At 49.5% G+C, this 24294-nt stretch overlaps 1 protein-coding gene across 12 annotated transcripts in view; it reads right to left on the bottom strand.

Annotated features, from left to right (window-relative positions):
* Nucleotides 1-6737: 6737 nt before the first annotated feature.
* The window catches only part of MIB2 (MIB E3 ubiquitin protein ligase 2), a 29574-nt gene continuing 12017 nt past the window's right edge, over nt 6738-24294 (bottom strand). For all 12 annotated transcript variants that reach the window (XM_026715810.2, XM_087914882.1, XM_087914884.1 and 9 more), the window contains 16 exons: nt 23475-23581; nt 22761-22955; nt 22185-22327; nt 21835-21942; nt 21378-21482; nt 17096-17258; nt 15888-16021; nt 14954-15102; nt 13327-13483; nt 12370-12524; nt 11320-11446; nt 10153-10380; nt 9408-9586; nt 8646-8830; nt 8179-8244; nt 6738-7515 (listed from right to left, as the gene is read on the bottom strand). In XM_026715810.2, coding sequence (XP_026571595.2) covers nt 7274-7515; nt 8179-8244; nt 8646-8830; nt 9408-9586; nt 10153-10380; nt 11320-11446; nt 12370-12524; nt 13327-13483; nt 14954-15102; nt 15888-16021; nt 17096-17258; nt 21378-21482; nt 21835-21942; nt 22185-22327; nt 22761-22955; nt 23475-23581 — 2443 coding nt within the window. In that variant the 3' untranslated portion in view covers nt 6738-7273. The remainder of the gene's footprint in view (nt 7516-8178; nt 8245-8645; nt 8831-9407; nt 9587-10152; nt 10381-11319; nt 11447-12369; nt 12525-13326; nt 13484-14953; nt 15103-15887; nt 16022-17095; nt 17259-21377; nt 21483-21834; nt 21943-22184; nt 22328-22760; nt 22956-23474; nt 23582-24294) is intronic.

Below are 24294 nucleotides of genomic sequence, written 5' to 3' on the forward strand. Positions count from 1 at the left end.
TCTTCAAGCTTGACAGCTTTAAGACTTGTGGATTTCAACTCCCAGAATTCCTCCTCCAGTTGTGTTAGCTCAGGAATTCTGGGGGTTGAAGTCCACACACCTTCAAGTTTGAAAAACGCTGATCTAAGTTCCTCTGACACCTCAACTCTGTCCTACCATCTGAACTACACGATCCTACCAGATAAACCCTCGTGGTCCTTACCTAAGGCAAAGGCTGACAACAGCCATGATTCCTTGACCCTACCAGCCACAGCTTAAAGCTTACCACTTAAATTTACCACTTAAGGGCTCTTGGCCCTCAAGAGTATCTCCACAAACCACCAAACATTGTTAGCCAATCTGAAGACTTAGGACTCCCTTCACCTAACTTGCAAATTACAGAGAGATCTTGGCTAGGCTGGGGATAAACTCACAACCAACAGTAACACTTGCTAACTCCTTATCCACTCACGACCAACAATAAGACTTGCTAACTCCTTATCCACTCAAGACCAACAATAAGACTTGCTAACTCCTTATTCTAGACCTGGTCTGTCTGGTGACCTCAAGCAACAAGTGTGTGTGTGTTGGGAGGTCTCAGTTCCTGGTGGGCACCACACAAGGGGGCCAAGAAAGGCGTGCGTGGGTCACAATGCACTAAAAGCCGCAGGGAAGAACGTTTCTCCATCGGGATCTGGCCGTTCTGCCCGCTGCGGCTTCGGTGCAGAGCGATCCAGGCCTCCGAAAGAAATGCACAAGAGGCTGTTTTTACAAGCCGAGAACCGACACACACGATCCCTTCCCGTACAGAAATCGAAATAGGGGAATTGGGGAGAGTGGGGGATTCAAAGCATGCATTGTGCTGCCAGTCCAACTCTTCCTGCTGTTGTTTGGTCCCAAGAGTTTTAAATAAGGTCACTTGCAGGAAAAGAGCCAAGCCACAAAATGTGGTGGCACGTTGGTCTTCCATCTCCGCGTCTCCAGCGCTGGGTGGGTGGGATTGGCCTCCAGAAGAGGAAGGGGCAGCATTGAAGGCTGGCCTGTTTCTTTTTAAATTTTAAAGTAGGTATTATTTTGTGATGGTTTTCAGAACCCACATTATTATTCTAAAGAGGCAGGGGGTTTTTTGCAGCCAATGTGGTCTTTTTAGACTTCCCTGCTGGATGACAAAATTTTCTGGCATTTCCCTCCAATGCATCAACTCGGCTTCAGGGCCAGCTGGAACAATGCAGTCCCTTCCTTGGCCCTCCACAAGTGGCAACAGCTGTCCAGTTACACCCCGCCAAAAAATCTGTCCATCCATCAGTCTCCATCGGAAAAATCCAAGTCTTCCACCACGTCCTCTTCTCCTCTTGCCAGCCGTTGCAACTCTGCCCGAGGCAGCGGTTTCCGACGTTGGTGACTCCGTTGGGGCACGGCCCTCTCGCCTCCTGGAGAAGGAAGAAAAACAGGGGTGTCAATCCAACCTCAAAGAGGGGCACAAAAAGGGTGCTAGTTAATCATCAGTGCTAATTAAAGGATCGTCTGCAGGGCACAGGAGGGGGCAAGATGGAAATGGGCAGGATACAAGTTTAATAAGTAAAGCAATAAATAAACCAAAGCACCTGGGTGTTTAGAATGGGGATGGAGGATCAAGGAGAAGACAATTTTTATTTCCCCTTTCCCCCCATTTTGTTGGGGGGACGGGGGACAAGAACTCTATAAAGGCTTCCAAAACTCACATCCTAGAAATAAGGGGGGAATTGGGCTCCTCTCCAAATGTTTCTGGGTGACCTGTTGCAATCTACCGAGGTGAATTTAGAAGCATGCGCTTCCCTCTTAAAACGGGCCAGGGTGTTACTTCTTTAAGTTTATATGCGTCCCTCGCTTAAGCAAGAGATATTTTCGGGCTCAACTGTGGTCATAAGTCAAGGACTTGCTATATGACATTAACTTCTACTTTAAAATGGATACACTCCCTTCCCAGGCCATGTTTCCATAAGGACTGCTAATAAAATAACCAATTTCCAAGTTTGCAAAGCTTTTCACACACACAATACATTTAAGTCAACTTTCCAACAGGCCAAATGATCCATAAACTGCAAAAAAACAACCACCACACAACCCACCATCCCTTGGACAAGGCCTGCAAGAAGAAATGACCCAACACACACACATAGACACACACACACACAGGGCCCCTGGTCCACCTCACCCACCACCGTCCACCTGGCATGGGAGCTCCTGCAAACACCACCCAGCCCCACCCCAGTGCATGCCCCCCCTCTCCCCCCCCAGCAAAGCCAATGTAACCAAACTCCATCAGGCCCCCTTGCAAAAAAAAAAAAAACGCCAGCCAGGTGACTAGATCTCATGGGGGTCCCAGGTTCTGCCCAGGACTGGACTGGAAGACCTCCTTCCGGCTCTATTCTGACTGAAAGGGTCGAAGGTCTCCTGCCTGAGCTGGGGGTCAGACTAGAAGACCTCCAAGGGCCCTTCTGATGGATGGATGGATGGATGGAAACCGACCCATTGGAAGGCTTCGGCTGTTGCAAGACAACGGGGGCCCCTCCCTCCTCTCTTCCTTTCCTCTCCCCCCCCCCAGGAAGCAATGGGGGGGAGGGGAAGCAGCCCCAAAGGACCCCCCTCCCCCTCCCCCACTCCTTTAGGGGCGGCCAAACGGGGAGAGTCCCTTCTTCCACCGGCCCCGTACCGCCTCCTCCTGGCGCGGCTGCCCTTCCCGCCCTCCGTGTCTCTCTCTCTTCCCCCTCAGAGAAACCCCGCCAGCGCCGTTTTCTCCCCGGCCGCCACCCCGAAGCGGCTCCGGTTGGCCAACAGAGGGACGGGACGGGACGGAGGAGGCCTCCCTTACCGGACTCGGGGCCGGGAAACCCTCCAGGCGCCTCCCGAGTTGCACCGTCCTCGAGGCCGTCCGGGAAGGCAGCCAGAGGCCGCTCACAAGCCGCGGAGGCGCCGCTCCAACCGCCATTGCCCAGCAGCTGCGCCGAAGGCCGGGCACGCCCTGCGCAGGCGCACGTGGCTTGCGGGGGTCACGTGCCCGGATTGGCGTGGCTTGGCGGCCATGTCATGGGGTGGGCGTGGCCTGGTGGTCATGTGGCTGGGTGGGCGCGGCCAACTCAATGATTATTTTATTTATATCAACTGTTACAATTCCTTCCCTGCGCCTGCCATAACGAAAAACCTCCAACAGGTGGCAGGCTGTTTTTGCTTTGCAATTTCTGTACTTCACCTGCCATGCGCAAAATGGCCACGAGACGGCGAGCTTTTATTATTAAGTTCTTTCGTCTACCTGCAATGACGCAAAATGGCCACGAGATAGCGGGCTATTATTGAGTTCTTCCTCCACCTGCCATGCGCAAAATGGCCACGAGACGGCGGTCTATTATTATTGAGTTCTTTCCTCCACCTGCCATGCCAAAATGGCCACGAGATGGCGAGCTATTATTATTATTAAATTCTTTCCTCCACCTGCCATGCGCAAAATGGCCACGAGACGGCGGGCTATTATTATTATTAAGTTCTTTCCTCCACCTGCCATGCGCAAAATGGCCACGAGATAGCGGCTATTATTATTAGTTCTTTCCTCCACCTGCCATGCCAAAATGGCCACGAGATGGCGGCTATTATTATTAAATTCTTTCCTCCACCTGCCATGCGCAAATGGCCACGAGACGGCGGGCTATTATTATTATTAAGTTCTTTCCTCCACCTGCCATGCGCAAAATGGCCACGAGACGGCGGCTATTATTGAGTTCTTTCCTCCACCTGCCATGCGCAAAATGGCCACGAGACGGCGGTCTATTATTATTAAGTTCTTTCCTCCACCTGCCATGACGCAAAATGGCCACGAGACGGCGGGCTATTATTATTGTTATTTCATCTATCTGCAATGACGCAAAATGGCCACGAGATGGCGGCCTATTATTGTCAATGCAATTTCCCATAGACTTTGAAAACCGCGGTTTTCATGTAATTTGAGGTCGATTTTCATCCCGTTTTCCCCCCTAGAGTGATGGGGGACTCAGAGTAAGACCCCTCGTCGGATTTCGCCACATCTGTAACCTGATCATTTTTATTTAAATTAACTTTCACGATTCCTTCCCTGCGCTTGCCATAAAGAAAAACCTCCACAAGGTGGCAGGCTGTTATTTCTGTGCAATTTGTTTCTTCCACCTGCAATGACGCAAAATGGCCACAAGACGGCGGGCTATTATTATTTCTTTCCTCCACCTGCCAAAAATGGCCACGAGTGGCTTTATTAAGTTCTTTCTCCACCTGCCATGACGCAAAATGGCCACGAGACGGCGGGCTATTATTATTAAGTTCTTTCCTCTACCTGCCATGCGCAAAATGGCCACGAGATGGCGAGCTATTATTAAGTTCTTTCGTCTACCTGCAATGACGCAAAATGGCCACGAGACGGCGGGCTATTATTATTAAGTTCTTTCCTCCACCTGCCATGCGCAAAATGGCCACGAGATGGCGAGCTATTATTAAGTTCTTTCGTCTACCTGCAATGACGCAAAATGGCCACGAGACGGCGGGCTATTATTATTATTAAGTTCTTTCCTACCTGCCATGCCAAAATGGCCACGCCTATTATTAAGTTCTTTCCTCCACCTGCCATGCGCAAAATGGCCACGAGACGGCGGGCTATTATTATTGAGTTCTTTCCTCCACCTGCCATGCGCAAAATGGCCACGAGACGGCGGGCTATTATTATTATTAAGTTCTTTCGTCTACCTGCCATGCGCAAAATGGCCACGAGAGGGCGGGCTATTATTAAGTTCTTTCCTCCACCTGCCATGCGCAAAATGGCCACGAGACGGCGGGCTATTATTATTGAGTTCTTTCCTCCACCTGCCATGCGCAAAATGGCCACGAGACGGCGGGCTATTATTAAGTTCTTTCGTCTATCTGCAATGACGCAAAATGGCCACGAGATGGCGGCCTATTATTGTCAATGCAATTTCCCATACTTTGAAAACCGCCGTTTTCATGAAATTTGAGGTCGATTTTCACCCCGTTTTCCCCCCTAGAGTGATGGGGGACTCAGAGTAAGACCCCTCGTCGGATTTCGCCACATTTGTAACCGGATTATTTTTATTCATATTAATTTTTGCGATTCCTTCCCTGCGCCTGCCATAACGAAAAATATCCACCAGGTGGCAGGCTGTTTTTGTTGTGCAATTTCCGTACTCCAGCTGCCATGCGCAAAATGGCCACGAGACGGCGGGCTATTATTCAGGCCACTATGCCCCATTAGCCACTGGAGGGCACTGTTTCCATGCTCTGTAATCGTTTTAGTAGCCTCTCAGGCCTTCATGCTGAAAATAACCACAGGGGCACTATTTCTATTCTGTCTACACATAGATTTATAAACCTCTTTCAAGCTGCTCTGTCTAAAATAGCCACCAGAGGACACTCTTTCTATGCTCCCTTTCAGTTCACAGTAATCTACTTAACAATTAAGTAATCTACTTAACTGTCAAAAAAGGTCATAAAACGGGGCAAAGTTCCTGTTTCACTTACCAACATAAATTTTGGGTTCAATTGTGGTCTTAAGTCGAAGACTACCTGTATGCCGTTCCTTTCAGGCTGCTCTGTACAAAATAGCCACTCTCTGCTCTTCTCTCGGGTGCTGAAAATATCCGCTTTGCGAGGTATTATAATAATAATGGATTACCAGCCGTTGTCACCCATCCCCGGAGCCTTCCTTTCTCACATCCTTGGTTTTGTGAAGAGAGGGACACTGCCCCTGAGTTCACCCTCCATTGCACAGTCCTACTTGAGAGGCCTTGCCTCGATTGGTTCCCAAAGATCACAAACTGACTCGTATCAAATCTGTGTCAACTCATAAAATATTTATCTGGTCTTTTTAGAGTTGCCAAGAGAAAGGGAGGGGGGGGGCAGTGGGGCAGCTTGCAAAACCAAAAGTGCATCCCATAAATCTTTTGAAAGATAGTAACTAGGTGACTGAAGTTTCTGCCAGGCAAAATTCTAACGGGAGAGCATGATGGACGACTCTGGGCTATGGATGTGTCCCATTGGAGGATACGAATTAGGATACACCCAGAGAAGTGGGGGGGAAACCAGGGTCAAGGGTGATTATGTGCCTCAGAGTCAGCTGCACCCAGGCAGTGCTGGCATGTTAACTCTCAATAAATCCTTTTGTAGTTTTGGAGGTTGGGTTCGAGACTCATGATTGAAATGGGCTTAAATGCCGGAGCCCTGACAACCTGGTTTCTCTCTTCTTCGTGCTTCCCGGGCCAATTTTTCATCTTTTCGTTGGAGTTCTGCCTTGGGCTCCCTTTCCTTTCCACTCAGACGTCCACCGAGCCTCGGGGGGCAATTTCTAAGGCCGATTTCTATGTTCAGGGATTGCCTTCCCGCGCTACAATTATCTAGAGGGCTGCCCCAAAGAAGAGAGGGGCCGAAGGCAGGAACAGAAGCAACGGGTGGAAACTCATCAAGGAGAGAAGCAATCTAGAACTAAGAAGAAATTGGAACCGTTAATCCGTAGAACAGCTTGCCTGCAGAAGTTGTGAATGCTCCAACGCCGGACGATTTGAAGAAGAGATCGGGCAGCCACTTGTCTGAAATGAGCAGGGAACTGGACTAGAAGACCTCCAAGGTCCCTTCGACTCCGTGATTCTGCTAACCAGCCCACCGATTTGGCCCCCTCCTTAAGAGCCCCTCATTGCAAGAGTCAAGTCTTTGTGAGTAAGGAAGAAATGCTACCGGCCCACAGACAAAAGGCTTGTGCAGACGTGTTGTATTTTTTGCCAGCAAACATTCACGACTTCATGTTGAAGGACGCACCCTCTCTCTCTCTCTCTCTCTCTCAGGCACACACACAAACACACACAAGCACACACCTGTCCCTCCCTCCATCAGGGCTTCCTTGGCCCGTAAGATCCCTTTTCCGCTGGCCTTCCCGATACCCAGGCTGGTGCGGCACCTACTCTTGCTCTGGGCTGGCCCCTCCCTGCGGGGAGGGCAGAGCCAAGTCCAGACCCCGCCTTTTAAAGTGCAAGAATATTGCTTTTCCACAGGACGGAAGGAAACATGCTAGTTCGGGAAGATTGCTCCTCTTTTTGACACTGGAGAAAGCTAGGAAGGGAAAGCTAATTACCCCACATCTCCCCGCCCAAAGTCTCTGTAGTTTGGATCTTCTCTCTGGCTCGCTCCGGACTCCCCCAACCCGAACGTCCATCGAACCCAGAGGAGGGAGGGGCAGGACAACGGAGGGGGGTGGGGCTTGGGGCAGGCGGATGGTGGCAAAGCCAGTTCCTCAAACGAAGATCGGGATCCTCTCGCGGATGGCTTGTCGGCAGATGGGACAGACATTCAACGAGACGCCACACTCTTGGCACGACCCGTGTCCACACTGGTAGATCACTCTGATCTGGCTGTCGATGCAGATGGGGCAGGTGATTCGCTCCTCCATCTGCCGATAGCGGCTCTGGAGATCCTCCATGAGCTTCTGTTGGTTGGTGACCTCGGGGCCCGACCCACCTTCAACTTCAGAGTTGTCTGTGGCGGTGAGAGGAGAGGGGGGAGGAGAGGTGAGACGGGGAAGGCGGGGGCAGAAAGGACACACACTCAGCGCTCACACACACCAGGGGTGGGATTCAAGTTTTTTAACAACTGGTTCTGTGGGCATGGCTAGGTGGGTGTGGGCGTGGCTCTCTTTTGTTTTTTTGCAACCCCCGCTCCCATTTTGGGGGGGCTTCCCTGGGGCCCAGGAAGACAAAAAACGGAGCATGGGGGTGGAAGAATGCTGCACCCCCCACCCCATCCCCTACATGCCCCTTTTTGCCCCCTGGGCTTCAGGGAAACCTGGGTGAAGCAGTAAGTCAGCAAGGGGGAAACAAGGTCAGAGGGGACTGTAAATGACCTAGGCCAGAATTGGCTTCATACAGGGCAATGCCAGTATGTCACGTCTAATAGATCCTTTGAAGTTTTTTGAAGTTTGGCTTGAGAATCATGATTTAATTAGGGCGATTTCTGGAATCCTGACACCCCCGAGGAAAGCTGAAGGAGGAGGAGGGCAAAGGAAAACGAAGGGAGATTTTGGTCTCCCCATTCCTGAATGCTGATCATCACAATTGGATGTCCCCATTGTGGTCTCTATTCTACTCTTGTTGGCTAAAAGCAAGGGAAACGCCCACAAAGATATCAAGCGATCACGCTCACCTTGTTTCAACTTTTTGGTAATGGTGACTTGGCATTTGATGCATTTCTTCATTCTTCTGGAACATTCTGTTTCCGGGGAGAGAAGTTGGGAGAGGGGAAAAGGTTGGAAGAGACATGGTTTTTAGAGACAAGCTTCCAACAAACTCTCATTCTTTACTTTAGGGCAGGGGTATAAAACACAAGGCCTGCGGGGCCGTCCTGGGAAATGTAAGGGCCGTCGCTTCGGCCTGGTCTACCCAATGCAAGCTGGCCACGTCCACCCAGTCAGCCACACCCACCCAGTCGGCCTTGCCCAGTGAGTGGTGTCAATTTGGCCACGCTGCCCCCACCACCCCCGAGGTCAACCAGAGCTGTGATGTGGCCCTCAATGAAATTGAGTTTGATACCCCTGCTTTGGGGGGTGGTGGAACAGGAAGTAAGAAATAGATGTTTCAGTTACGGGATACGGGAGTTAAACGCAGCGGTACCTTCGCAGACAATGCTGTGTTGACAGGGGAAGAAAAGGACCAGCAGCGCCAGTTCCGAGCAAACCAAGCACTCCGAAGGGGCAACCACTTTTGGCACGCTGAGGTTTGTCATGGTGTTGGGGGTGGTGTGGACTCTTCTCAGGCTGCTGGTCACGGTGGAGCTCTCGAAGGAGTCGTGCTGCTCTCTGGGGCAGAAAGAGGCCGTGTAAGATTAGACAGCGGCATGGCCTGGTCAGGAGCGGAGTGTTGCGGTGGCCTAGAGGTGGAGCTCTTGCCTCACAATCAGGAGGCTGTGAGTTCGATCCTAGGTAGAGGCAGATATTTCTCTCTCTGGGCATAATGAGAATATTATCTGCTGAACAAAAACTCCGTATTGGCAACAGGGAAGGGTATCCGGCCAGTAAAAATGTTGCTAGCTCCATTCAGTTGCCCAGACTCAAGGGATTATGGAATCATTAAAAGATGATGTAGGTGTGGCTGCAATTCAGCAGAATCCAACATCTTTTGACAGCTAAGCCCCATTTCTTTATGAGAGGGCGCAAGGGCCATTCGGAGCGTCGCAAAAGGGCTCCAATTTTGAAAAGGGAGACGTGCTGAGTGATCCAGAAGGGGTGCAACCTCCTGCAAACGACGTCCCCAATTTTTGCAGTGAATATTAAAACTGGACCATTCCTGAGCTCAGAATGGATCCCTTATCTCCAGCGATACAGAACATCCCAAGGAAGGAAGTCAACAGCAGGAGAAGTTGGGACCGACCCTCACCTGTATTTGTGGGAGAAGTTCTGGATTAGGTGTGCAATGCTCCCGTCCGAGACGAGGTCAAGCGGAGACTTGCCCCGGTGGTTGGCATAGTTGACATCGGCCCCTTGCTGGGCCAGGTAGCAGGCGAGGGCAGTTCCCACATTCAGTTTGGTGTTGCCAAGGAAACCGGAGGCCTGGAGCTACGGGAGGATGGTGACAGGAAGAACTATGGGTGTAACAGAATTTGGGGCGAGAGAACCACCAAGGGGAAAGAAGGAGGAAGCTGTTAAAAGAAGGACTTGGAGAAGTAACTGCAGGCTCAAGATAGAATGAAGAATTGGGAAAAAAAAATCGGATTAACCCTGCCTCAATTTCACTTCTTGAGCTGGCCTACCGCCAGGAACACAGATAAGCCCCGACATCAGATAATTCACGATTTGCTCCCAACAACTTGCTGCACGCACTTTGCCTTTTTTAAACACTGTGTTCCCAGCTGCAGCTAATGAAGGGAATCAGGGCCCTTTCCTCCCCCGTAAGCCACGCAATTCACATTGCTCCCTTCTCCATTCCTCCCTGCATGAAGGGGGTGGGGGGCTGCATCTTCCTTTGAATTCCCTCTGCCTTGCTCTACCTCTCCCCTGCTCTGCCCAGCCAGACTCTGCCCTTCCCCAGTTTCTTCCACAGCCAACAGAGCCACACTTCCACTCCCTGTCAGCTGCTCGGCCTCCCCCTCCAAATCAGATTCCAATAGGGACATGACACTCACCTTGGAGAAGAGGCTGTTTTCCTGGTCCGACTGCTCCTCGACCAGGATGGAGACCAGGTGCTCCCTCTCCAAAATGATGTGCATGGCAGTGTCACCGTCCTCGTCTTCAGAATTGACGTCGGCTCCTTCGCTCACCAGCAGCTGCACCATCTCCACGTGGCCCTGGGTGACGGCTAAGTGCAGGGGCGTCTGGTTGCGGTTGTTCCTGAGGTTCACATCGCAGCGGCCCTGGGGGACCAGGGAAGGACCCACAAGCTTTCAGTTCCACAAAACAGGCCCTCCTTTATGCCAGGGGAAGTTTTAATCTCAGGGAGAGGAAGGCGTTTATTTTCTCCTAAAGCAGGGGTCTCCAACCTTGGCAACTTTAAGACTTGTGGACTTCAACTCCCAGAGTTCCTCAGCCAGTTTTGCTAGGCTTCAACTCTATGCCTGCTTACTCTCCCGTAATCCCTTCCTCTGTAATCTCTCCACTCTAGGGAGTAGGAGGGGAAAAAAACAAAAAACCAACAGGCATAGTTGAATGGGGAATTCTGGGAATTGAAGTCCACAAGTCTTAAAGTTGCCAAGACTGGACACCTTGGCGGCTGATCCAAGTAACCCTTTTTCCTCTTCTACAATAGGACTTGGCTTTTGTGCAGTTAGTCCTTGGCTTATGAGCATTCCTTCAGCGACCATTTGAAATTACAATGGTGCTGAAGAGACTGAGGACCTGCCTTCCCTCTCCCCACCCCACAATCGTGCGATCAAAGCTCATGCACTCGGCAGGCCACCCTAACTTATAACTGGCCACTTAAGCACCACGATGGCTTATGACCAAAATTCTGAGCTCAGCTGTGGTCATAAATCAAGGACTACCTAGGTGTTTTCCCACCCAAGGAAAATGGAAGAGGCTTTCTTCCTTCCACTGATAAAAAAATTTAGCCAAGCCAAGCCAAAAAACACGAATGATGCCTTGCTAACTATTCTGCAATTTTTGTTAAGCTCCCATTCTCTAATTTAGCCTGGTTTTAGAACCTAAAAAAGAGCAGGCCTGCCGGGAGACCACCAGGAGATCACAGGCTTCTAAGCAGACCTTATAAATAGCACCCTGGTTTGGGCAGACATCTTCCCCAAACACAGAAAGTTTCCACACACCCCGTCACCCCAATAGTTTCTCCCTCCGTTCACCTCTTTGATTAAAATCTCTGCCACTTCCTTGTGATTGTTGAGGGCAGCGAGATGCAGAGCTGTGAAGCCGTCATCCTTTTTGGCGTCCACCAACTGCCGAGCTCGTGCCAGGATCTTCTTGATCGCTCTAACGGAGGAGAGAAAAGAGGACAGGAAAGGGGAAAAAAAGGGGGAAAAAAGACACAGAAGAAAAGAAGAAAAAATTGCGCATTCAAGGTACGGATTGTCACAAAGGGGAAATATACATTTACAGAGGTCCCTCTTGGCATTTAAAAAAAAAGGCATATTTTGAGGTAGGAAACCCACCTAAATCTACAATGTTGGCATGAATATAGTTTTTTTTTTAAACAAAATCAGTCCAGCCATCTCAAGAAGTGATCTTGGCATCTGCTTCACCAATTCTGTAGGATCACTTCCACCATTGTGTCTTCAGGCTTCCCCAAAATCATGAAGCGATGCTGCCGGAGGTGAAATAAGATTGCAGGATCCAATCTGAGTTGGTCACCAGGCCTGGAAATTTCCTCATTCAAGCTTTCGGATTCGTGCTGGACCCTATTCCTCAAGGAACTTCACTCTCTTTCTCTCTCCACGGTCTAGTGAGAGAGTCCGAAGGCTAAATCTCCAATTCCGGGGACCGACTCACGATTGGATCCTGCAACGTTATCCTGGGATACGTATATTGGCCTTCATTTGTGCCAAAAAGATTGCCTTGCCTTTATTATGGCACCTTTAGAAAGATTTACCTGCCATTTAAACGATGTGTCAACTTTATTCGGATGGAGACCTCTTGAAAGAAGCGGCACGTTATTGTCAGATTTCAAAGCCAACCCCTTCCAAGCTGCCTTTTATTTTTTTCCTACCCTCTCTGCTCCTGGCATAATTCTCTTGGCAGGCCAAATGACCTCTTCTCTTCCCTTTTCAAAAAAACATTTGATATCTTTTGCCGACATTTCTGTGGCAGTTTTCAGTTTTGCCTGAGATCTTAAAAAGCCTGCCTGTCCTGGAAGTCAATTCCGATTACATCACGCCTTATACGCCTCTCTTGCTTACAGCTTGTTTCCTTTCAGGGCTGCGTGGTGCAACAGGTTGAAGCCTTGTTGATTCTGGATCGTAAAATCGATGCCGGGGACCTCGGTGAGGGCTTCGATGATGCACTTGAAGTCGGCAGTGATGGCGTAATGAAGGGGGGTGTCGCCTGAAGAACCCTGGAGGGACAGAGGAGGTGTCAACATAGCCAAACGGTGTGGAATTCTTGTTCTGACCAAGGCTTCCTGAGACCGTAATTAAGCACATGCTTAGTCCAAACAACTCGTTTTATTTCAACACTGGGAATTATGTTCATTCCCAGCCTGTAATGAGTCCCAAACAGTCCCTCGAGATAAGCACCCACCTTTCTCTCCTTTGAATTGCTGCCAACAACTAAAGTGCCAAATTAACTGTAAAAACCCAACCGAAGTACGAAGTCCACACAGAGCTTCAAGGTTTAATCTGAACAGAGCAAACAACTTTGCTTCCTGCAAAGATTTCTCTACCTTTGCCTGTCCTTTATACCTGATGGGAGAGGCAATCACCTCCAAGCCTTGCTCCCAAGTCGCTCCTTTTGTCTCAGCTGTTCTTGCCTTCCAGCAGCTCTGCGCATATGCGCACTGGGAACAGGCTCCCTTGGTTCCTCTGCCTTGCTGCTGCCAGACTCTGGAGGCTCCAGAATCAGTACCCCACTCCCAGATGGTCCTGGCCCCATCTCTTCATCGGATGCAGGACCCTCATCCGAGACCTCCCCAGACTCCTGGACTAGTCCCCATTCTTCCCCCCTGTCTGATTCCTCTGCCGTCTGCACAGGCGGCTGGCGAACCACAACAATTCTCAATGTAGATTACGGTTTTTAAAAAAATGCAACCTTCCACTCAAACTAAACCCCAAAGCGAAAACAAAAAAATCTGGATGGGAGACCACTCAGAGATACTCAAGGGCTTCTGAGCTGTGATTCCCCCAAACAGGAAGACTCACTGGCAAATTCACGTCGCAGTTGTTTTCGCACAAGGCTTTCACGACCTCCGTGAAGCCATGGTTGACAGAGACATACAAGGCCGTGCACCTGGCGGTGTTCAAAATGTTCGGGTTGGCCCCTTTGCTGACAAGAAGCCGGGCGACGTCGGCTTGATTCCTGGTTCACGCAAAAGTGTTAGGTGGCAAAGATACAAGGGAAGGGGAGGAGAAATGAATTAGAAATAAAATTCTTCTCCTGCTACACTCATTTCTTTGGTTTCTTTAAAGGTGGAAAAAGGGAAGAATCAATTTATCATCTATCTATCTATCTATCTATCTATCTATCTATCTATCTATCTATCTACCTACCTACCTACCTATCTACCAACCATCTATCGCAATAGCACTTATATACCGCTTTACAGCGCTTTTACAGCCCTCTCTAAGCAATTTACAGAGTCAGCCTCTTGCCCCCGACAATCCAGGTCCTCATTTTACCGACCACAAAAGGATGGAAGGCTGAGTCAACTTTGAGCTGGTCAGAATCGAACTGTTGACGGTGGGCAGAGTCAAGACTTACAATCCTGCATTCTAACCACTGCAGAGCTCCTAAGAATGCTAAGCCGTCTTCACCACCTACCCCTAATCAATCCCCCGCCCCATCTCCACTGTCACCAGCTCCCATTGAGAAAGAGGGGACCCCAAAAGGCAGCTGGTTTGGACTCTCTTCAGCTGTTATCTAGCAGGCAAACCATCCCATTGTGTTCCTGGAAGAGGCTTCAATCTTAACTGGCTGATGTCAGAAGTGCAACGCTGAGGACATTAGTTTTTCTTTTCCCCCCTCATCCTTCCCCATTCTATCTTCCTTGTATGTTGTGCCTTCTAACATGAAACCAAGGAGATGGAAAATGCTTGTCTCATTTGTTAATTAATTCTTTTATTTGGAAGCTTCCTTTAGAAAGAAAGAAAGAAAGAAAGAAAGAAAGAAAGAAAGAAAGAAAGAAAGAAAGAAAGGAAGGAAGGAAGGAAGGAAGGAAGGAAGGAAGGAAGGAAGGAAGGAAGGAAGGAAGGAAGGAAGGAAGGAAGGAAGGAAGGGAGAGAGAGAGAGGAGGGAGGGAGGGAGGGAGGGAGGGAGGGAGGGAAGGAAGGAAGGAAGGAAGGAAGAGAGGGAGGGAGGGAGGGAGGGAGGGAGGGAGGGAGGGAAGGAAGGAAGGAAGGAAGGAAAGAAAGAAAGAAAGAAAAGAAAGAAAGAAAGAAGGAAGGAAGGAAGGAAGGAAGGAAGGAAGGAAGGAAGGAAGGAAGGAAGGAAGGAAAGAAAGAAAGAAAGAAAGAAAGAAAGAAAGAAAGAAAGAAAGAAAGAAAGAAAGAAAGAAGAAGGAAGGAAGGAAGGAAGGAAGGAAGGAAGGAAGGAAGGAAAGGAAAGGAAAGGAAAGGAAAGGAAAGGAAAGGAAAGGAAGGAAGGAAGGAAGGAAGGAAGGAAGGAAGGAAGGAAGGAAGGAAGGAAGGAAGGAAGGAAGGAAAGAAAGAAAGAAAGAAAGAAAAAGAAAGCTATTTCTTTTGGAAAAGGAGCCTCCCCCCTATCCCTTCTCGCAGCTATGTCCCCCACAAGGGGAGCACTGCCCCAGAGCCCCCAGCGAGGGCCACGTACCCAAAGGCTGCGTAGTGAAGGGCCGTGTCACCTTCTTCGTCCCACAGGTCGACATTGGCATGGGCTTGCACCAAGAGCTTCACCACTTCCACCTGCCCCACGTACGAAGCCACCTGCAAGGCCGTCCTGCCCTGGTTCTGTACATCCACCTGGGGGAAGAAATGGAGCACCTGTCGCAGGATTGGCCAGCTGACCCTCTCAAGGCCAACTCTGGCTTCTTGAACGGGGCCAGCGCAGGCAAAGGGGGGGTTTCGTTTCCCCCCCATTCATCTGATCTGATTTCTCAGATATAACAGATCATCAGAGTTGGAAGGGACCTTGTAGGTCATCTAACCCAACCCCCTTCCCAAGCAGGAGACCCTACACCATTTCTGACAGATGGTAGCCCAGTCTCTTCTTGAAAGCTTCCAAGGATGAAGCCCCCACAACTTCTGAAGGCAACTTCTGTTCCATGGGTTGATTTTTCTCACTGTCAGAAAGTTTCTCCTTATTTCCAGGTTGAATCTCTCATTGGTCAGTTCCATCCATTGTTCCTTGTCTGGCCTTTGGGTGCTTTGGAGAATAGCTTGACCCCCTCCTCCTCTCTGTGGCAGCCTCTCAAGTATTGGAAGATTGCTATCCTGTCTCCCCTGGTCCTTCTCTTCTTCCCTAGACTAGCCAGGCCCAGTTCCTGTAACCGTTCTTCATATGTTTTAGTCTCCAGTCCCCTCATCATCCTGGTTGCTCTTCTCTGCACTTTTTCTAGAGTCTCAACATCTTTTCTATAGTGTGGCGACCAAAACTGGATGCAGTCCTCTAGGCGTGGCCTTACTAAGGCTTAAAGAGTGGTATTAGTACCTCACTTGATCTCGATTGTCTCCGTTAATGTAACTTAGGATTGCATTGGCTTTTTGGGCTGCTGCTGTACACTACTAAATAGAGCAGAACTACTTGCCTTGTCGGGGTATTTCTGAATCAAATCCCGAACTTTGCCAATGTTCCCGTGGGCTGCCTCAACCACCAGGCGGCCTGGGCTGTCAGCGTCGCTTTTTTGGGAGAGTAACCGTCCCACCACAGACACCAAGGAACCTATGAAAAGGAAACCAAGATACAAATATCACCAGCCGGTTGAGAGGGGCCAGCGCATGGCTTCATGATCCAAATCATCCAATGTTTTTATTTTTTTTTGCTGCTGGAAGAATGTGTTCTGACTTAGGGTTCGTAAACCGCAATTAATCCCAAACTTGTTTTAAAAGCAAGACCTATTTTATTGCAACGCTGGGAATGGTTTGCAGCCCCAGCCAGAACTAATCTTAAACAGTTCCCCAAGATAAGTACCCGCCTTTCAGTGCTATGGAATGCGGCCAAAAACAGAAGTATCCAATTAACTATAAATAGGAGTAGAGTAGAGTAGAGTAGAGTAGAGTAGAGTAGAGTAGAGTAGAACAGAACAGAACAGGAATAGAATGCAGAATAGAATAAGAATAGGAACAGGAACAGAACAGAATAGCAGAGTTGGAAGGGACCTTAGAGGTCTTCTAGTCCAACACCCTGCTTAGGCAGGAAATCCTACACCACTTCAGACAAAGGGTTACCCAACATCTTTTTAAAAACTTCCAGTTTTGGAGCATTCACAACTTCTGGAGGCCAGTTGTTCCACTGGTTAATTGTTCTAACCTTCAGGTAATTTATCCTTAGTTCTAAGTTGCTTCCCTCCTGGATTAGTTTCCACCTATTGCTTCTTGTCCTGCCTTCAGGTGCTTTGGAGAATAGCTTGACCCCCTCCTCCTCTCTGGGGCAGCCCCTCAAATATGGGAAGGCTGCTCTCCTGCCTCCCCTGGTCCTTCTCTTCCCTAGACCAGCCAGGCCCAGTTCCTGCAATCGTCCATTGTATGTTTTAGCCTCCAGTCCCTTCATCATCCTGGTTGCTCTTCTCTGCACTCTTTCTAGAGTCTCAACATCTTGATAGATTACTAGATAACCTCATCATCATTTCCCAGATAATTTGAATTGAAAATGCTTTTGAAAATATCCGGTGCTGCACCTCAGCTCATTTCTGATGTACCAAATATTAATAAAAAAGTGATTTTCCCCAAAGTCTCCTCACCCTCTGCCCCCCCCTTTTTTTTGCAAAGAATCAGGGTTTAAAAGTTTTGCCCCCACTTTTCGACTCCCTGGTATCCTGCGTGGTCATCAGGTTTGCGTCTTCCTCTCTCTGGTAGGCTGTCAGGCAGGCTGGGTTGAAGGTCCAGGATTGGCTGGAGAAGGACACGCGCAAATCTCCGTCCCCAAAGATTTTGATCACTTTACCGATGTGGCCCAGGATCTGTAAAGCGGAAGAAGAAAACGAAGAGTTTGTGTGTGATCTCTTCGCCGGCAGCCAAAACGAACAGGGAGTGAAGAAAACGCGAAGAGAATTTGGATTCTAGCTTCTCCTGTCAGCCCCTTCGTTCGGTTGAAAAGGTGTCGAGGACACGGTTGAAGTGGTTTTAAATTTAGATCAGTGGTCGCCAACCAGTGGGCTGGGGAACCACTGGTGGTCCGTGAGGAAATTTTGGTGGTCCGCAGAGAAATGTCCCCCCCCCGCCAAAGCAATTAATCCAGGCTGCGCGGGAACACAAGGCTGCGCCAGCCACATGGCCCACGGGAATACAAGGCTTGTGTCGCTTGCATTGCGAACAACATGAGGTAGTGAGGGGAGGGGCGAAAGGGGGAAGCGGGGGAACTTGCCCCGCTCACCCCACGCTCCTCCCTTGGCCACCGGGCTGCTTCTTTCCGCTTCTTTCTTCTTCTGCTTTTGGCTGCACACAAGGAAAGCAGCAAAAGTCTTTCTTTCTCTCCCCCAAACTCCGCCAGAAATGAGTCTTTGGGACCCCACAAGGCCTCCTGCTCCAAGAGGCTGCGCCGGCAAAGACTCATTTTTGGTAGTGTTTGGGGAAGAGAAAGAAAGACTTCTGCTGCTTTCCTTGCATGAAGCCAAAAGTCTCTCTCTCTCTCTCCCTCCCCCTGAGAACGGAGCTGGAGACGGTATCCTACGATCGGGGTGTGGAATTTTCCTTAAAAAAAAGGAAACGAGCGGTGGGGGACGAGCGGTCTGCCACCTCCAAGTGGTGTCCCCTGGATGCGCCGGCGCCAAACGCTGACCGTAACTGAGAGCAGACCCTCCGACGACAGGCCCACGCGACAGGCCGGCTGGAGTACTCAAATGCCGCATCAACATGATGGAAACGCCCACTACAAAACACACGTCCAATGCTACCGCTCGGGGAACCGACGGGCGCAGGAGACCATTGGCCTGCGCCAAAAATCAACGAAATGGTCCACGCGGAAAGCACGGCCGTGGTGAAAAACGCAAGCGGGAACAGAGGACTGCCAGACGCTCAAGGTGGCCACCTGGAACGTGGATTCGCTGACTGGACGCTCGACCGAGATCGTCAGGGCCATGCGGGACAGGAAGCTGGACATCTGCTGCCTCCAGGAAACTCGCTGGAAGGGCAACAAGGCTACGACTATAGACGGCTACAAGATCATATACACCAGCTGTAAGGAAAACCGCGGCGGTGTAGCTGTGGTTGTCAGTCCAAGCTGGCAAAGTTCCGTCGCAGAAGTTAAGCGCCTCACAGAACGACTGATGATAATCGTCGTAGCGACCGAGAGGCAGCGCCTACACATCTTGTCCGCCACGCCCCTCAGACCGGATGTCACGAGGAGGAGAAGGATACCTTCTGGGAACTGCTCGACATCCAACTCAGGCAGATCCCACACGAAGACGACATCATCATCTCGGCGACCTGAATGGTCATGTAGGGCGGGACAAAACGGACACCAGTGCCACGGTGGGCACGGCACAGGCGATACGAATGAGAATGGCCAGAGGATCCTGGACTTTGCCGACTCCCATGATATGACCATCACGAATACCTGCTTCATTAGGCGAGAATCTCAACTCCTCACCTACCATAGCAGAAACGGGAGCCACCACACACAGATCGACTACATCATCGCATCGACGAAGAGCCGCTAAAAACGTGCTCAACGCCAAGCGTGCCCGTGCATTTAATCGAGCAGTCAGCACAGGCCGCTGATGGCGAAGATCAGGATCAGCAAGCCCAAGACCAGGATTGACAAAAGAAATGCAGACCAGCCACGAATCAAGTGGTGGAACCAGAAGAAGATGGCGGGACCCCTCATCAAACCGGAGCAGTTCCCGCAGATGGTCGACGGGCCACAGGAAGCGTGGTCCATGCTGAAGAGCACTGTTCACACTGCCGGTTGCCAACAGCTTGGTTGCACCAAGCCAGGACGGAGACGCATCGAACGAGATACATGGCTCTGGACACCGGAAGTACAAGATGCCGTACACCTGAAGAAACGGCTCTACAAGGCCTTTCTTCAGGACAAGACCAGCGAGAAGCTCTGCGAATACAAGGCGGCCAAAAGGCAGCCAAGAAAGCAGTAGCGACAGCCAGAAGCTCCCACTACGATGACATCTACGAGAAGCTGAACACGCGAGAAGGCGAGAATGAGATCTACCGCCTAGCCAAAAGCAGACACAGGAAGACCCTGGACATTGACCAGTTTCATGGGATCAACGACGAAAGGGGAAATTTGATCGTCAACCCCAGAGACGCTGCGGAGAGGTGGCGGCAATACTTCGAGAAGATCTCCACCGAGGAGTTCCCACACCCACGAACCCCGCGAGGTGACCCAGTTGAAGGCCCAGTCTCAGGCATTTATGCCAGCGAGGTCGCCGACGCCATCAAGGCCATGAAAACGGTAAGGCAACAGGACCAGACGACATCCCTGCCGACTTCTGGAAAAAGGCACTACCGGCTCGGCATTGTGGCTGTGCGAGCTGTTCAACAACATCGTCTCCACGGGAAAAGTGCCACACGACTGGTACCGCAGCACCACTGTTCCGATCTGGAAGGGAAAGGGCAGCCCAGCGGACTGCTCCAACTACAGACCGGTCAGGTTACTGTCACACACTATGAAGATCTTTGAACGCGTCCTTGATAAGCGCATTCGGGACACCGTCGACATCAGCGTCAACCAGGCTGGATTCATCAAGAACTGCGGCACCACCGACGCCATCTTCGGTGTGCGGATGCTGATGGAGGCTCACAGAGAGAAGAAAATCCCGCTCCACACCGCCTTCCTAGACTTGGAAAAGGCCTTCGACCGAGTCCCGCACGATCTCATCTGGTACGCACTGCGAGTCCACGGCGTGCCTGAGCTGCTCGTACAATGGGTCCAACTCCTATACAGATGTCACAAAAGCCGTGTAAAAGCGGCAGCTGGGATATCAGAGGAGTTTAATATTACCGTCGGCGTACACCAGGGCTCTGCTCTCTCACCACTGCTGTTCATTCTGGTGATGGACACAATTACACACGACCTGTACACGCCCGCCCCATGGACGCTGCTCTCACGCCGATGATGTGTTCCTGGCCAACCTGTGCAAGGCTGAACTAGAGCACCGAGTCCAACAGTGGCACGACCACCTCGAGCAGTTCGGGCTCCGGCTGAACCTAAAGAAGTCCGAATACCTGACCACTGACAATGAAATGACAGGCTCCATCCACGTGAACGGGCAGGAGCTACCGCGCCTCCACCTTCAAGTACCTGGGAACTACTCTTGGGGAAGAAGGCCTACTACAAACTGAGGTGGCAGCCAGGATCAATGCAGCGTGGGGCAAATGGAAGTCCGTCACGGGCGTCCCGACAAGAAGATGCCGATGCGCCTGAAGGCGAAAATCTATAACTCTGTGGTGCGCCCGTGGCCATATACGGCGCAGAGTGCTGGCCGGCGACCAAAGAAGTCGAAAGCAGACTCCAGATAATGGAGATGCGAATGCTCCGATGGTCGGTAGGCCTCACCCTACTCGATCGCGTCAGGAACGAAGAAGTGCGTGAGACGGTTCAACGTCGTGCCCATCCCCACGGTCATGAGGCAGTCCCGGCTCACGATGGTTCGGCCACGTGAGCCGCGCCAAGGAAGAATCCATCATCAAATCTGTAATGAAGGTGACTGTCGGAGGAGCGAGACCGCGTGGTAGACCTAAACAACGCTGGATGGACACGATCAAGGCCGATCTAGAGATCGCGAAGGCAGACCCGACACACGTGGCAGACAGAGAGGTGTGGAAGCAGTACTCAAGGACATTAGCGGACCTCGCCCGAGCGCGAGACAAACGCTGAAGAAAAAGAAGAAGAAGAAGAAGAAGGGGTGTGGAATTTTCCTGCAGGCTTTTTGGGGGATTTTTCCCAGGGTCTCTGCCGCTTTCTGCAGAGACCCTGGGAAAACGTCAGCAAGCCACCGCCAGTCAAAATTCGTATTAGTGGTCTGCGGGATTTAAAACTATGAGAAGGTTGGTGACCCCTGGTTTAGATGGATACAAGGAAAAAAAAAGGGGGGGGGCAGATTTAAGGGAAGGGAGCTCACCGCCGTCATCTCGTCCGTCCATTCTCCATGACCGGCTTGCAGCTGTTTCACGGTTTCCATGTCATCAATCACCCTCACGACATCGTCCACCCAGAACGTGTTAAGCTACACGGGGGAAGAAAAAAAAAGAAAGAAAGAAAGAAAGAAAGAAAGAAAAGGCAATTTTGGTTTACAAGTTTCTTGCTTGGGACTTGGGGTTTTGTTTTGTTTTCTTAAATGAATTCACAAAAGGGTGGCCATTCTCTAATGAGATTCGGTTACCCAGATTCCACTCCGCAAGGGATTATGAGATTGTTAAAAGAAGATGACGACAGTTATACCAGGAGGAATTGGGGACTATCCAATATACAGTATTTCATCCATTTGAAAAAAAAAAAAAATCCCCTCTTCTCCCGTGTCAGCTCACATTCTGAATTTTAGGATACTTTGCCACGGGAATGAACTTTACCCCACCCACCTTGGTTAGAGCTCCGGGATGAAACGTCCAGCGAGTATCATTGTTGAATTGCACCCTCACGTCCCCTCGATCTGTGATCCTATGCACGGTTCCTGTCTGTCCAATGAACTTTTGGGAGACGGGTGGGAAGGAAGCGAAGAGAGGAAAAAGGCGTGAAGTGGAGAGAGGAAAACCGAAGAGGCAAGAAAAGAAAAGAAAAAAAAAACCAATACCCCCCATCACCCTTGCCGCTTAAGAGCAGGCCGATCCTTCGGCCTCGTCCTCTTGGTTGGCATAAAAGCGACCAATTGCCCGTTTGTGAGAGATCCTGCCCTCTCCCAATGAAACGACGGACATTTGCACAATCCTACCTCGGCCATCTTGGGATTCCAGCCGCCGTGGCCCTCCTGCATCTCTCGCAAGATGTCGATGTCCAGGAGGCATTTCACTTTGTCACCATGTTGGAATGGGTGCCCTTCTGTGCTCTCCTTCTTCTGCAACTCGGCTGGTTTGCCTGGGGGAGGACCAGGGACAGGCAGGGAGGGGGGAAGATTTCTTTAAAAAGGCACCAATATCAGATCTAACCAGAAGGTTTTCAGGCAGGGGTGGCAACATTTCAGACCTGTGGGCTTCAACTCCCACATATATATATATATAAAACTGTTCCAGTAGTTTTACCTGCAATTATATAAATATATTGCGACAGGTAAAACTACTGGAACGCTCATATCAATCTTAGTTAGGTATAAATTTCTACAAGTAACAGCCACCTCTTCATAGGGGAAGGGACTGGATAACAATCCCCAGGATTCCCAGCGAGCTCCAATTGAGATTATGGAAGCTGTAATCCACTAGAGGGGGCCAGCTGTTTATGAGGAGGGGGCTGAAATTAAGGACAGCTGATGAATCCTTTAATTACTTTTTTTTTTTAAATGGTCCACACATACCTAATTTAGGAAGATGCTCCTTGTAATAAAACCCTCCAGATGCTTCCGTGATACATTTTAGGTCCACTTTCCCTTTGTGGCCGACTCGGTAGACATTTGTGGTACCATCAGCCCAGGTGACACTGGCCACGCTCCGCCCCGTCTCCACATCCCAGCCACGGATGTCCACGACGCGCCCAATTTTGCCATCGCCACCTGTAGACAAGAGAATTGCTCAGTGTTCTGAAATACATATATATATATTCCAGCTGCAGAAACATTCTTTTCTTCATTAAAGGCACCAGCATTTTGGTGTACGAGTTTTATATTTCTGCACAAATTTAGCCAAAAGCCAAAAGAACATGAGTTAAGGAATATGTTCCTTTCCAGAACTTCCTGGACGATATGCTTAACTCCTCATCAATACTCATGCCGTCCATATGTTAAGAGGCTTTCTGGCAAGTTTTTACCCCAAAGTAGGAAACGAATCCAAAATCAGATTCTTAGGTCTTAATTCTTTAATCTGCAAAGTGGATACAACTATGGGATAAGAATACAGGCTATTAAGGGATAAGATACCTAAAAGCTTTTTTTTTTTAAAAGGCTTAGCAAATAAGCAGCGTGTATACTGAAAAAAGAAGGAAGGGAAAACCCATAAAAATACACAGAGCATCTTTGGTTTCACCTCAAGAGCTCAGCTGGAATTTATGGCGTCATAACGCAAATGTTCCTTACCATCCTGATTTCCCCATTCCCAGTCAGGCCCTCGGACGACTTTGGCATCTTGAAATATCCCCTTTAAAGAAACGCGTGGCAAATTCTGTCGTGGGCTTACGGAGACTCTGGAAGAAAAAGCATAAACCTCGGGTTTTTTTTTTTTTCATCTGTTGCATGGATAGGGAGAAGGTTACCTCTGAAGCTAAAACAATTCTGGGTCTTTTAATAAGGCTGCTTATTCCACCACTAGCAACCTCAGTCAACACTAGAATTGTGGAAAACAGGCTTTTCTCTCTTGATGGGGCTTTCAAAAGTGAGAGCGGAGCATAAAATGTAATGTAGCAGTGTAAAAATGGTGTGATCAAAGCCAGAGACAAAATTGATTGCTCATAGATCTACTTTCTTATTGCAATAATTCATTTGGGGAAAGTTTACGTATCACCTGAAAAATTAGGAAAGGGAGGGAGGGAGGAGAGAGAGAGAAAGATAAAGAAGGAAGGAAGGAAGATTTGCATAGAGCTTTTATCTACTAATATACAGATATCAATGCAAATACACATAATTTTAATAAATACAATAAAAATAATATATTATACACACTCACAAATATACGTGTGGATATATGTAAGGTAAAATGTTACTGGGTTGCTGTTTGTATTTTTTTCTGTGGTACTTAATTAAAAATAAGCCCTTAAAAGAAAATTAAAAAGAAACAAGTTTGCTTCAATATTCAATCTTTCCAAGTTTGACAAAAACCTGGTGAGGAGAGGGAGGAGGAGGCTGTTAAGTTTATTGAAAATAAACTATGTAACTTCTTGAAAATAAACTATGTAACTTC

The sequence above is a fragment of the Pseudonaja textilis genome, chromosome 18 (assembly GCF_049901715.1).
Source record: "Pseudonaja textilis isolate UNSWEBS1 chromosome 18, rPseTex1.2, whole genome shotgun sequence".
Lineage (NCBI taxonomy): Eukaryota > Metazoa > Chordata > Lepidosauria > Squamata > Elapidae > Pseudonaja > Pseudonaja textilis.